Source organism: Petaurus breviceps, unplaced genomic scaffold (genome assembly GCF_028583685.1).
Source record: "Petaurus breviceps papuanus isolate PSGF00001 unplaced genomic scaffold, PetGlider_PUasm1.0 184, whole genome shotgun sequence".
NCBI lineage: Eukaryota > Metazoa > Chordata > Mammalia > Diprotodontia > Petauridae > Petaurus > Petaurus breviceps.
The window spans coordinates 15,905,925-15,919,617 of NW_027185793.1; the positions used below are offsets into that span (position 1 = coordinate 15,905,925).

Sequence of the window (13,693 nt, forward strand, 5' to 3'; positions counted from 1 at the left end):
GTTTTCCTCATCTGTGATTTGAGGGCATTGGATTTAATCAACTCTGTTGTTTGTCCTATCTCTAAATCTGGGCTCCTGTAACCCTATTTAGGCCTACTGCTCATTCTCTTTGAGAACCTGGAGTGTGATTAATTTTAGTTGGTCTCAAGGTAGATTTAATCTTAAGCTGCATTAATACTACCTTTTTCATTGATATATCATGTGATCCTGCATGAGTACATTTTTTAAATTTATGAAGTAGTATTTTAAAAACCCCTCTCTCAGGAAAATATGAGTAATTAATACATTAACATTCATAAGAAGGATCTATTAGTACTTTTGAGTGATCACATATAAATTGTTTTAGCAAAACTAATATAACACCCATTTTCTTGTGCTGCAAAACAGCTTAACTTGCTACTTCAAAAAGCAAATACTTGTGGTTCCTGGATTAATAAGAACATTTAAGTAGGTATACATGCTGCTTTAAAAGAAGTTAGACAATGGCGGTCTTTCCTTGAAATTGAGAGGTTTGGGCTTGGGGGTTGTTTTGTTGTTGTTTTTTAGAAAAAGAAAACCAGGTATTAATAGTAGATGACATTTAAGCAAAGATAATTTATATATTTGCTAAGAACCTCCATGTGTCCAAGTGATTATTCTTACAATGGAGGTACAAATACACCATTACCTCTGAAATTCAGGCCTGAAAATTCTCGTGTAATACTTTTTGTTGCTGAATCATTTCAGTCATGTCCAATTCTTCATAACTCCATTTGGTGTTTCTTGGCAAAGATACTGGAGTGGGTTGTCATCTCCTTCTCCAGCTCATTTTACAGATGATGAATCTGAAGCAAACAAGGTTAAGTGATTTACCCAGGGTAACACAGCTAGTAAGTGCCTGAGGCCAGATTTGAACTTCGGAAGATGAGTCTTCCTGACTCCAGGGCTAGTACTCTATCCACCTCTCCACCTAGCTGCCCGTGTAATATACTTTGTTTGGGCCAAAAGGTGGAGGAAAATATCTGTGAACACTTTATCTTTTTTTTTTTTGCAATCTTTATGCATTTTTTATTTTAATGAGATTAAATTTTGTGTAATTACTCTAAATATTTTAAACTTTCTTTATACATGAGCAGTTTTTAAACTGAGACTAAAATACAGAAATCTATATAAATGATAATTCTACATGAACTTGAGGAGCACTCCTATCTTACCCAGTTAAGATGATAAAGTAACAGATGAAGTTTTAATGTGTTTACAATTTGCTAACACTGTCATCCTCTTCATGAAGTATAGACATCTCTCTCTGTCTCTCTGTCTCTCTGTCTCTGTCTCTGTCTCTCTCTCTCTCTCACACACACACACACACACACACAGCAGTGAAAGTTACTGGATGACCTAAAAATTGGCCATGTCTCTGGGGGCAATAAGACAGCAATTAAAGGCAGTTTTGACAGAAGTCAGGAAAGAATTCTTCTCTTCACCTCTTAAAAAGAATTTTCTCCTCCCTACCTTCTACCTCTCTCTCCCTCTCTCCCCTCCCCAATTGTCAGTAAAGGTATTTGCTCAGAAGAAGACATCCCATTCAGCAGTTGGAGAGATGATCTGAAAGAATTTAATAAACAGCTGGAAGAATAGAGATACTGTATTCCAGATAGATGTGATTACTGAGAAGCATTCACTCACAGCCAAATATAACTTTACGGAGCATGATCTCGGGCAGGAAGAGAGTTGACTATCTAAGGAGAGCCCTGTACATTGAGAATTCCCTTGCAAAGAGTAGAGACAGTAGGAGTCCAAGCTGAGCAGCCTGTCTATGAGAGACCTTAGGGGACAGGAGAGGAAGGATTGTGAGAATCCCGTAGAACAGAAAGAACCCAGCAGTGATGAAGGGCTGAGTGTCTTTGGCCATATCTGTTCCCTATAGATGTGGCTCACAACCATTGTACTTAAGTTTTTGTCCCATGGACTCTGTATATATTTGTGGTATGGCATGGCCCAGGTTTATGGGGAAATGTTTTTTAATTATTTTTACTATGCTATTTATCTCTCTTTTTTGTCATATTATTATGAAAAAATAATGATGCTCAATTAGGGGAGAGTAATTAAATTCCTTGGAATTATAGACCATGTTTAATTCTTAGTTATTCGTGACTCACTTGACTGAGTTGGTGATGCCATTAGCTGTAATCACCTAGGAGGAACTGAGTTGAGAAGGACTGAGTGAATAATAACTGAAACTCAATCAGCTGATGCAATCATTGGACATGTGCAAAGCATTTTGTTTTTGGTTGAAACAATTCACAACTTTCACAATCCCTCCAATAATAATTACAGTATATTCCCATCTTTTGTAATCTTTCACAATTTGCTGGGTGTGAGGTAAAACATCAGAGTCATTAGGATTAGCATTTCTCTTATTGTTAGTGATCTGGAGCAATGTTAACAGGGGTCTTTAATAGTTTGTAATTCTTTTGAAAAATGAATTTGATCTATTGGGGAATGGCTTTTCATCTTATATATTTCTATTAGCTACCTATCTATATCTATAGATATAGATCCATCTTTATCTATTTATAGATAGATGATATAGATATAGATACCTTGGCTATCAGACCTTCATCAGAGATGCTTGATACAAAATTTTTCCCAGTCTTACCCTAGTTGCAAAAAACTTTTTAATTTCATTCAATAAAATTATCTATTTCATCTTTGTGATATCTCTTATTTGGTTAAGCTTATTCACCTTCTAGGCACAGTTGTGAAGGTACAAATTCTGACTGTCTTCTAATTTTTTTTAGGTAAGACTTTTTTTTAACATTTTAACATTTGGATCACATATTTTGAATTTGTTATATGGTATCTGCTTTCCAGGTTCCCTAGAAATTATTATTTTACTCAAAGTAATTTATGTTTTCAAGCTTGTCAAATACTGGCTTATCAAGTTCATTTGGTTCAGGTACTTGTTTATTTAATATGTTCCACTGATCCTTTTTTTTTTTTTTTGCCTTTTGGAGGGCAATTGGGGTTAAGTAACTTGCCCAAGGTTACACGGCTAGTTTTTTGTGTGGGTGTTAAGTGTCTGAGGCCAGAACCAAACTCAGGTCTTCCAGACTCCAGGGCTGGTGCTTTTATTCACTGTGCCACCTTGCCTCCCCATTCCTTTTCTTTTTTTAAAACCAGTATCAATTAGTTTTGTGATTACTGATTCATAATATATTGAAATCCAGAAGTGTTATTCCTTCTTCATCTCTACTTTTTTTTCATTCACTCCATTGATGTTTTTGTTCCTGCAAAAGAATTTTTTATTTGTTTGCCTGGCTTGATAGTTTTATTGGTATTATACCAGATATATAAATTTATATTGGATCATTATTTTTATTATATTTGTATAGTCCAGCCATAACCACTGAATTTCATTTCAGTTATTTAAACCATTATTTTCTTTAAGAAGTATCTTGTAATTCTGTCTGTATTGGTCTTAAGAATATGTCAATAGATTAATAATCATATATCTTATTCATTTTGTAGTTTTGAATGTCACTTTCCTTGTCTATTGGATTTTGTTATTGCAAAATAGTAATCCTATTATTTTTGTGCTTTTATTTTGTATTCTGCTACATTATCGAAGTTATTGTCCCAATTAGTTTCTTTGATGATTCTCTAGATTTTCTAAGGAAATCATCATATCACCAGCAAATAATAATATTTTCATCTCTTCCCTATCTGTATGCCTTTATTTTTCCCTCTTCTTGTATTGCTATTGCTAGCATGTCTAGAATTATGTCAAATAGTAATGAAGAGAGGAGACATTCTTTTTTTACTAGAAAAATTTCAAGAGCTTATCCTTTGTTAGGTTTTTTTAAATGTATGTTTTTCAGTCATATTTTAAAAAATCTTTCTAGGTCTGTGTTTTTTGTTTTCTTTTGTTTTTCCAAATGAATATCCTAATTTTTCACAGACCTTTCCTACATCTATTATTAAAGTCTTGCAGTTTCAGAAGTTATTATTCTTAATGATTATGTTCATTGTTATACTAATATTGCACCATTTTTGTATTCCTGGCATAAACAGAATAGTTTTCTGGGTTGCTCTGGCAAAATTGCTACAGCAACAGTATCCCAAGATGGCATTCTGCACAAACCTTTGAGTTTATCTTCCGTTCTTTAAATCAGCAATAGATGATGGTGAATAAGATAATTGATTGAATACTTTAAGGATTAAGATTCTCCAGTATTAATTCACAAGGATTTTACCTTGCTAGAGTTCTTTCTTTTTTTATTTCATGTATGTTAACTGTAATGACTCTACATATAGTACATAATCCCCTTTGGGAAAGAGAAGAATCAAACTGGAGGAAGTGATTAATCTCACATCTGCCTTTCTTAACGCAGTCTAATGCCATATTTTCTTTTTGAGCTGTGAGGTCATGTTGTTAATTCATTGACTAAAAGCACTGGTTCTTTTTTAATAGATAGAATGGGTTTGTCAACATTATGTGGGAGATAAAAGAAAAAAAGAACAAAATATAATATCACCATTTATTTTGGTTTTCTTTTACTGAACAACAATAGACTTTTTATTTGGGTACATAATATCTTCTTTGCTAGATCTCCATCCAGGTCATACTGGACATAGATGCTCCATAAGTCTATTTCTCTTTTTTTTTTTCATTTTTCAAATGCTTTATTAACTTCTGATTTACAGTATTCATTTCTGCCAGATTTTGAGTTGCAAATTTTCTCCCTGTTTTTCCCCTACCCACTGCCCCAAAAGAGCAGTCCCACAGGATATCCCCTCCTCCAATCTATTCTCTCCCATATTTTCTCCCATATGCCTTTTGACTTTTCCAGTAGGGCATGGTGGATCTCTATGCCCCAGTGCCTGTATATCTTATTTCCCAATTACATGTAAAATAGTATTAATAATAGTATATATATATATATTTAAACATTTGATTTTAAAACTTTGAATTCCAGATTCATTCCCTTCCTCCCTTGTCACCCACCCTTACTAGGAAAATAAACAGTTCAGTATAGGTTGTACATGTGTAGCTAATGCAAAACAATAGCATAGTAGGTATATTGTAAAACACTGACTATATTTCCTTCCCTCCTATCCCACCTCCCACTTGTTCTATTCCCTACTTTGATCCCATACCTTTTCAAAAATGGATACTTCCAACTTCCCTCCTCCAAGCCTGCCCACCCTTCCATCATCCCCTTTCCCCCTACTCTTCTATAGGGTGATACCTTATTTAGTGTGTATTTCATTCCCTCCCCAAGCCAAATTCAATGAGAATAAGGTTGACCCATTTCCTTTTGCTTTCCTATTCTTCCCCTCCATTGTAACCATTTTCCCTTGCCTCTTCTTTATGAGATAGTTTACTCCATTCTGTCTCTCCCCATCTCCTCTCATTATATTCCTCTCTCACCTCTTAATTTCACCTTTTAGGTATCATCCCTTCCTATTAAGTTGGTCCTGGGCCCTCTATCTATGTATACCTGTAAACATATATACACACATTCACATATGTATTCATATGTCCATATACCCTCATACATATATATATATATATTTCTATTCCCTTCAACTATTTTCATACTGAGAAAAGTTTCATCAGTTACAATTATCATTTTTCCATGTAGGAACATTAATAGTTCAACTTTGATAAGTTCCTTATGATTTATTTTCCCTGTTTACCTTCTCATGCTTCTCTTGCTTCTTGTTTCTGAATGTCAAATTTTCTATTCAACTCTGGTTTTTTTTTTTTTTCAGCAAGAATGCTTGAAAGTCCTCTATTCCACTGAAACATGATACTCAATTTTGCTGGGTAGGTGATACTTGGTTTTAATCCCAGCTCCTTTGACCTCCGGAATGTCATAATACAAGCCCTTCGATTCCTCAGTATAGAAGCTGCCAGATCCTGAGTTATCATGATTGTGTTTTGGCAATATTCAAATTGTTTCTTCCTGGATGCTTGAAATATGCTCTCTTTGATCTAGGAATTCCGGAACCTGGCTATCATATGCCTAGGAGTTTTGTTTTTAGGACCTTTTTCAGGAGGTGATCGGTGTATTCTTTAGACCTCTATTTTGCTCTCTGGTTCTAAAACATCAGGGCAGTTTTCCTTGAGAATTTCTTGGAGGATGATTTCTAGGTTCTTTCTTTGATCATGGCTTTCAGGTAGTCCAATAATTTTTAAATTATCTCTTCTGGATCTATTTTCCAGGTCAGTGGTTTTTCCTATGAGATATTTCACATTGCCTTCTATTCTTTCATTTGTTTGGATCTGTTTAACAGCATCTTGATTTCTCATAAAGTCATTAGCTTCCATTTGCTCCAGTCTAATTCTGAAGCAATGAGTCTCCTCAGTGAACTTTTGATATTCTTTTTCCATCTGGCAAATTTGGCTTTTTAAGGCATTCTTCTCCTCATTGCCTTTTTGATCCCCTTTTGCCATTTGAGTTAGTCTATTTTTTAAGGTGTTATTTTCCTCAGTCAGGCTGTTGACTCTCATTTTATAATTTTCTTGCATAGTTCTCATTTCTCTTTCCAATTTTTCTTCCACTTTTCTTATCTGCTTCTTAAGCTCCTCTATGACCTGTAACCAGCTTGTATTTTCCTTTGAAGCTTTTGGTGCAGGAGTTCTGACTTCACTTTCTTCCTCCTGTTCCATGCTTTGATCCCTTTTTGTCCCCAAAATAGGAGTCTAATGTTGGAATCTTTGTCTTCTTTGTTTCCTTTGCCTGGTCATGTTGCCCCTCAGTCACTTGACCCCTGGGCTTTTTGCCACAGTAGGATTCTGCCACCGGACAGGGGAGCTTTTGTCCCAAATGCTGGGGTTTTCTTAGCTGCCAGAGGTATTAGATGGGTGCCCTCTCTGAAGCCTTCACACACTCTGGCAAGCTGGACACACATCCCAGGACCTCCACCCTAGACTGCAGTTTAGATCCAAGGAGTTTAAAGCAAAAGCGATTACCCCTCAGACTGGTTGCTTGGTCCCCCTACAGTCTGCAGGCCAGGACCTGAAGCTGCCAGTGGCACTGGCTTGCTGTGCTGGACATCTCAGCCGCTTTTTGCCCCAGGGGCAAAATCCGACATACTCCCACTTACTGGTTGTTAAAGTCCAGACTGCACTGACATCTTACTTTGTCCTTAGCATCTATGTATTGATAATTCTGGAAATGGCCACAGCTGCTGCTGATTTGGAGTCCCTCCAGCCAGCAGCTGGTCAATGCTGCCCTGGGGCTAAAACCTCCGGCTCACAGGGGCCTGGGCTTGGCTCCCAGAGTTCTCTGCTGGCCGATTCCTGCCGGGCTGTCCTCAGCAGGAGTTTAGCTTCTCTGTGTCATTTTGTGGGTTTTGCAGCTCCAAAGTTTGTTCAGCGTCCCCTTTTTACATGGATTGGGGAAGGTGGAAACCAGAGCCACTCAGAGGTCCTGCTTCTTTCTACCCACCATTTGTAATATCAGAGACTGGATGTCATTGACAAAGAGTGAAGTCAACATGAATAGTTGTTTTTCTAGGCATATATAATAAGTCCAGTTTTATTAATATATTGAATTTGAGTTGTTGGAAGTACATCAGAGAGAAGCTGTACTGTAGACAATGCCAGATATAATTTTATATCTTAAGAAAGAGATCATGGCTCAAAATCTATATTTAGAATGAATGATAAGTGTCATCCTTGAAGTTGTGGGAGTAAATGGGATTGACAAAGTATAGTGTGTAATGAAAAGCAAGAGTAAAGAACCTTAGAGAGCATCAGTATTAAGGAGACAGTGAAGATGTCAGAAAAATGGAAGTTAGAGACAAGAGGAAGACTGTGGTGTCTAGTAAACCAGTAACAGAAAGAATATCTAAAAAGACAAAACACTAAAGGAAGATGACAGCTAGAGAAAATGCCTTTGATTTTGGCAAAATAATGTAATTAGTGACCTTTGATAAAAGCAATTTTAGTGGAAATACATACATACAATCAAATATTATCTTTTATATATGACATGTTATGCACTATTTATTGATTAACCTATCGAGTAATTTTGTGCAAAAGAGGAAATGAGGTAAGTTTGACATAACTTTTTGGTTTTAGTGAACTATTTCCATTGTACATGACTTGTATTTCTACAGCTTATTTCATTGAGCTCATAAACTATTTACTAATCAATTTTCAGATTTTTCTGGAGATCAGTGGCTATGGCTTATATACAGTTTATTTGATACAGCTGGGTGGCATAGTGAATAGAACTGTGGGCCTGAAGTCAGGAATAGCTGAGTTTAAATCAGGCCTCAGACCCTCTCTAAGCAAGTCACTTACCTGACGTCATGGTCCTCTTCAAAAATGAAGGACAAACACAACCTGTGAGTAGTCCGAATTGCCTGAACGGGGACCCAGCCAGTTGGCTAACTCAGTTTGTCCTCTCCCCGTCCTCTGCAAAGGAAGGTAAATTCTGGTGGCCAGAAGCTGCCCAGTTTACTTGGGGTTTACTGGCAAGATTCCTTCCTTCTTTCCTTTCCTTCCTTTCCCTTCTCCTTTCCCTTCCCTTATCCCTTCCCTTCCCTTATCCCTTCCCTTCCCTTCTCTCTTACCTTCTCTCTTTCTTTTTTTCTTTCCCCAAAGACCAAACCTTAAACCCATTTCACTCTGGAGCTCATAGAATGGACCAAGAAAGGTCACTACCCAAGCACCACTTAATGGCTATATTTTGGGCCCTCCTGGCTCAGAGTGAATGTTAATAGTAACTATTTCTCTTTTGGCCAGAAACCCTGAAGGTCTTCCCCTCTCGGTCTGATTTTTTTTTTAATTAAAAGGACCATCCCTTGACACACTTCTTAAAGAGGTCTATTCACTGAATAGGCATTACTGACTCAAAGTGAGAGCCTGAAACAACCTTTTAACCTAAAAGGTTCAGGGTCTCCCATTGCATCCTGGGCCATCTCCACTAGTCCTGATGAATATCTGGCCACTGGACCCAGATGGCTCTGGAGGAGAAAGTGAGGCTGGTGACCTTGTACAGCTTCCCTCACTCAAATCAAAATCAACTGCAAGTCATGTCATCATTTTCCTAATGTCACAGTCCTCTTCAAAAATGAAAGACAAACACAACACAACCTCTATTTGCCTGTTTCTGCGACCATAAAATGGGGATAATAACAGCACCTACCTTCCAGCATTGTTGTAAGGATCAAATGAGACATTTACAAAGCACTTAGCACACTACCTGACACGTAGTAGGTACTATGTAAAAGCTTATTCCCTTCTCTCTCTTCCCTTTCATTTATTATGTTCTTATGTTTCAGTAGAATGTAAGCTCCTTAAAAGCAAGGGCTATTTTGTTTCTGTCTTTGTGTCTTCTGTGCCTGGCAAATAGTAAGAACTTAATATATACTTATTGATTGAATTAATATGAAACGCAGTGAAATAAAAATAGCTTTGTGATTACTGGTCCATTAAGAACTTTCATTTGATGTGGATTTCTGTTATACTTTAATGTTATAGAAGTTCAGTTCATGGCATTCTGAGAATGAGAAAAAAATAATCCTAAAATGGACATTTATAGAGCTTTTGAGGGTCCTACATATCCTTGTTCCTGTCTTCTCCTACTCTCCTTTATCTACCCTTTTCTTCCTCTTAACATCACTAGTTTTCTTTCCTATCCCAGTTCTCTTTTGGTCATAATTGCATGTCTTTCTGCCAATGCTACCTTTCCAGAAATCTGGGAAAGGTAAATGTAGCTTTTCTATGGTGTGCTGAATATGTACAGTATCAATAACAGTGGACCAGCACACAAGATTCATGAGTATCTGGGAACCCAAATGTCTAGGAGGAGCTTCAAGTTTCTCTTTTTTAAAGGTCAATTCCTCCAAGGTCTCTTCTAACTCTAAGTCATAGGATTATAGAATCCATTTAAACACATGGAATGAAGAAAAATTTTCCTTTATTTATGAATTACAAGTAGATTTGTCTTTGGGCTAGGAGATTTAGCAGATATGAAATGAAACATCTGATTGGTAAATCACCTCTATACACCTTAGCAGCAAGTTTATAGCTAAGGCAATCAACAGCATACAAATTTTTCTAAATAAATAGTATATTTTAAAACTAGGTAGCATTTTTGTCAGGTTTTTTTCCTTCATCAGAACAAAGAAATTAAGTGCTAGGTTTTATGTACTGTGAAGACTAATTTGACTTGAAAAAAAGATTCAGTCAAAAAGAAATTCACCGTAATTAGGAAATAATATTCATATTTTGAGCTGAATCACATTTGTTATTTACAACTAGGATACAGTTTAATAGCCTGTGCTAATGTGGTTGCTTATATGCTCTTACTTTAGAATGACTGTTTCATATAAAAAAGTAGGGTAGATATGTAGACCAAGTGTTTCAAAACTTGAATTAAAGTTGTTTGCCTCCATTTTTCATGAAGTGGAGGAGGAAGGATGGAATTACCCTCTCCATACCTCATATAGTACTTGGAATAATTGAATTAAGATGGTAGATATTGGAAGCTATACCCAAGAAATCTGAGTGTTGTGTGGCTCTAAAACCAGCACCCTCTTAGCTCTTATTTGATGCTGAGATGAAATGAGACACCTGAGAATCATTGAAAAAGGTGGTTTACTTTGTACAAACACAGCAAAGACATACAGCAAGGATGCAGTGGCATATAGGTTCTCTATATGGCCCCCATTGTCTCCATCTAACCCCCTCAGGTTGGTATGTCATCAAGGTATGGCAACTCTCACAGTCTCGGGCACCCACCAAGTCTGAGAGGCTCTAACTATACTACTTGGGGCCTTTTATGCCCCAAGGCCAGGAAGCTGTCTCAGGGAAGCTGGAACCAATCAGGTTGTAAGGAAGCTGCTTCAGGGAGGCCTTGCCAATCAGGTAACTTGGGGGAAGGAAGTCAGGGAAGCTCTATCAGGAAAATGCTACCACTCCTTGGTGGCAAGGTTCTAATGATCTCCTAAAGAACATTCCACCATTTAAATTATTGGACAGTCTTCTTGACATTAGAGGGAATGGGAAGAAAAGGCAAAAAACAAAAAATAAAACAAGACAAAAACAAAACAAAAATGTAAAGGAGGATAAAAGCCAGAAATTCTAAGCCTTTTCTTCCCCACTTAGTCAAAGTCTCACATTCTGACCAATGTGATGAGCAATGTCACATTTTTGCAGTTCACAGTGTAGAATGCACTGTGATGCAGAATGGCGATGATGAACCAGAGATGCACCTACAGGGCACACAAGGAGTTTTCTTCTGATGTGAAATGGTGGTGAGTTGGAGCAGATTCAGGAGTATCAGGACCTTTGTACGAATGCTTCTAGCACAATAAACAATTAGTGTATCCGGGTTACTTGTAGCAGAGTGGCATATTAGTTGCTGCAGAATTTCAGTTGCATATGCCCCTCTTGTAGCAGTTGGAACCATTGGTTAACCAAGCAAATCAGCATTCCTCAGAAGCCAGGTCCTTATATCTGGGAGCCCATTGAGCTAGTGAAGGAGACAAGGTTCCAAGGTCTACAGCAGCTTCTTGGTATAGTCTGTTTGTGAAAAGCACTAACACCAAAGGACCTAGGCAAGCATGATTTTTAATGTACCATTTCCATTTAGCAATATAAGCCTCCTGTGCTCTCCCCATCTTGCTAGTGAGACCATCTCAAATCACTCAACCCATAATAGAGAACTCTGGACAATGGGTGATTATATGACCCTGTGTTACCTGTTAAGTAGCAGCTAGTACCCAGTAAGAGACAAGCAACTGCTTTGCTTTTTTTTTTAATATGCAAATCTGTTATGTACAACTTAGTATTCCTTTTAAATATATGAGTTATTGTGTACATTTCTTTTTTTATTCCTTCCCCCCCCCACCCTAGAGATAGTTACCATTAGACAAAAAACAAATCATAGAAACATCAATAATTTCATTAAATAGAATGACAGTAATGAGACAATAAATAAAAACTTATAGGATACAGCAAAAGCAGTGATCAGAGAAAAATTTGTATCTCTAAATGCTTACATCAGTAAAATCAAGAAAGAGCAGACCAATGAATTAGATATGCAATTTTAAAAATTAGAAAAGGAACAAACTAAAATTTTCAAATTAAACATGAAATTGGAAATCCTAAAAATTAAAGGTGAGATGAATAAAATTGAGTATAAAAAGATTGAATTAAAACTAGAATTTGGTTTTATGGGAAAAGCAATAAAATAGTGAATTTGATTTAAAAGAAAGAAGAAAACCAAATCACTAGTATTAAAAATGAAAAAGGATGAATATGCCACTAACAAAAATGAAATTAAAGCAATTACAAGGAGTTATTTTGCCCAATTATATGCCAATAAATTTAACAATTTAAGTGAAGTGGAAGAATATTTATAAAAATATAAGCTGCCTAGATTAGCTGAAGAGGAAATAGACTATCTCAATAGACATATTTTAGAAAAAGAAATTGAATAGGCCATAGATGAGCTTCAAAGCACCAGGACCAGGTGGATTTACAAGTAAATTCTATCAAACATTTAAAGACCAACAAATTCTGATATTAAATAAATTATTTGGAATAATAATAGGCAAAGGGATCCTACCAAACCCCTTTTATGAAACAAATATGATACTAGATACCTAAACCAGGAAGAGTAAAAACAAAAAAAGAAAATATAGACCAATTTCATGAATGAATATGGACACAAAAATCCTAAATAAAATACTTGGTAAAAAATTACAACAATATATTACAAAGATTATACATTATGGCCAAATGGGATTTATATCAGGAATGCAGGGATGGTTTAATGAAAGGAAAACTATTAACATAATTGATAATATCAATAATAAAAGTTTTTTAAAATCATATGATAATGTCAGTAGACATAGAAAAAGCTTTTGATAAAGTACAACACATTTCTACTAAAAAAAAAAAAAACACCTGGAAGTATAGGTATAAATGGATTTTTCCTTAAATTGATAAGAACCATTTATCCACAACCATCATTAAGCATTATTTGTAATGAGGATAAGCTAGAAGTCTTCCCAGTAAAATCAGGTGTGAAACAAGGATGCCCACTGTCACCAATATTATTCAATATTGTATTGGAAATCCTACCAATAGCAATAAGAGAAGAAAAAGAAATGGTAGAATCAGAATAGGGAATGAGATGATAAATTATTTCTTTTTGGAGATAATATAATGATATACTTGGAATATCACAAAGACTCAACTAAAAAGTTAATTGAAACAAAAATTTTAGCAAAGTAGCATGGTATAATGTAAATCCACATAAATCGTTAGCATTCCTATATATCTCAAACAAAATCCTACAAAAAGAGACATTAAGAGATACCTCATTTAAAATAACTCTGGAGAGTATAAAATGCCTGGGAGTACACCTGCCAAAACAAACCCAGGAACTATATGAACAAAATTATTTTTTTAATTTTTTATACAAATAAAATCAAATTTAAATAACTACAGAACTATTCATTGTTCATGGGTAGGGAGAGTAGGGGGAGCCAATATATTAAAAATTACAATTTTGCCTGAACTAATTTGTATATTCAATGTCATCCCAATTAAATTACAAAATAATTATGTTACTGAATTAGAAAAAAGAATAACAAAATTCATTTGGAAGAACAAAAAGTCAAGAATATCAAAGGAACTGATGATAAAAATGTAAAGGAAAGAGGTTTATTTAGCAGTACA

At 35.8% G+C, this 13,693-nt stretch overlaps 2 protein-coding genes across 6 annotated transcripts in view; both read left to right on the forward strand.

Moving 5' to 3' along the window:
* The window catches only part of PHAX (phosphorylated adaptor for RNA export), a 502,400-nt gene that overhangs the window by 355,333 nt on the left and 133,374 nt on the right, over nt 1-13,693 (forward strand). The gene's annotated exons all lie outside the window — the stretch shown is intronic.
* The window catches only part of GRAMD2B (GRAM domain containing 2B), a 98,643-nt gene that overhangs the window by 53,164 nt on the left and 31,786 nt on the right, over nt 1-13,693 (forward strand). Inside the window, exon 2 of one of the 5 annotated variants that reach the window (XM_069088165.1) lies at nt 5,758-5,812. The exons of the other annotated variants lie outside the window; for them this stretch is intronic. Within the exon in view, the coding sequence (XP_068944266.1) occupies nt 5,793-5,812 (20 nt within the window). The 5' untranslated portion in view covers nt 5,758-5,792. The remainder of the gene's footprint in view (nt 1-5,757; nt 5,813-13,693) is intronic. 5 annotated transcript variants of the gene reach the window in all.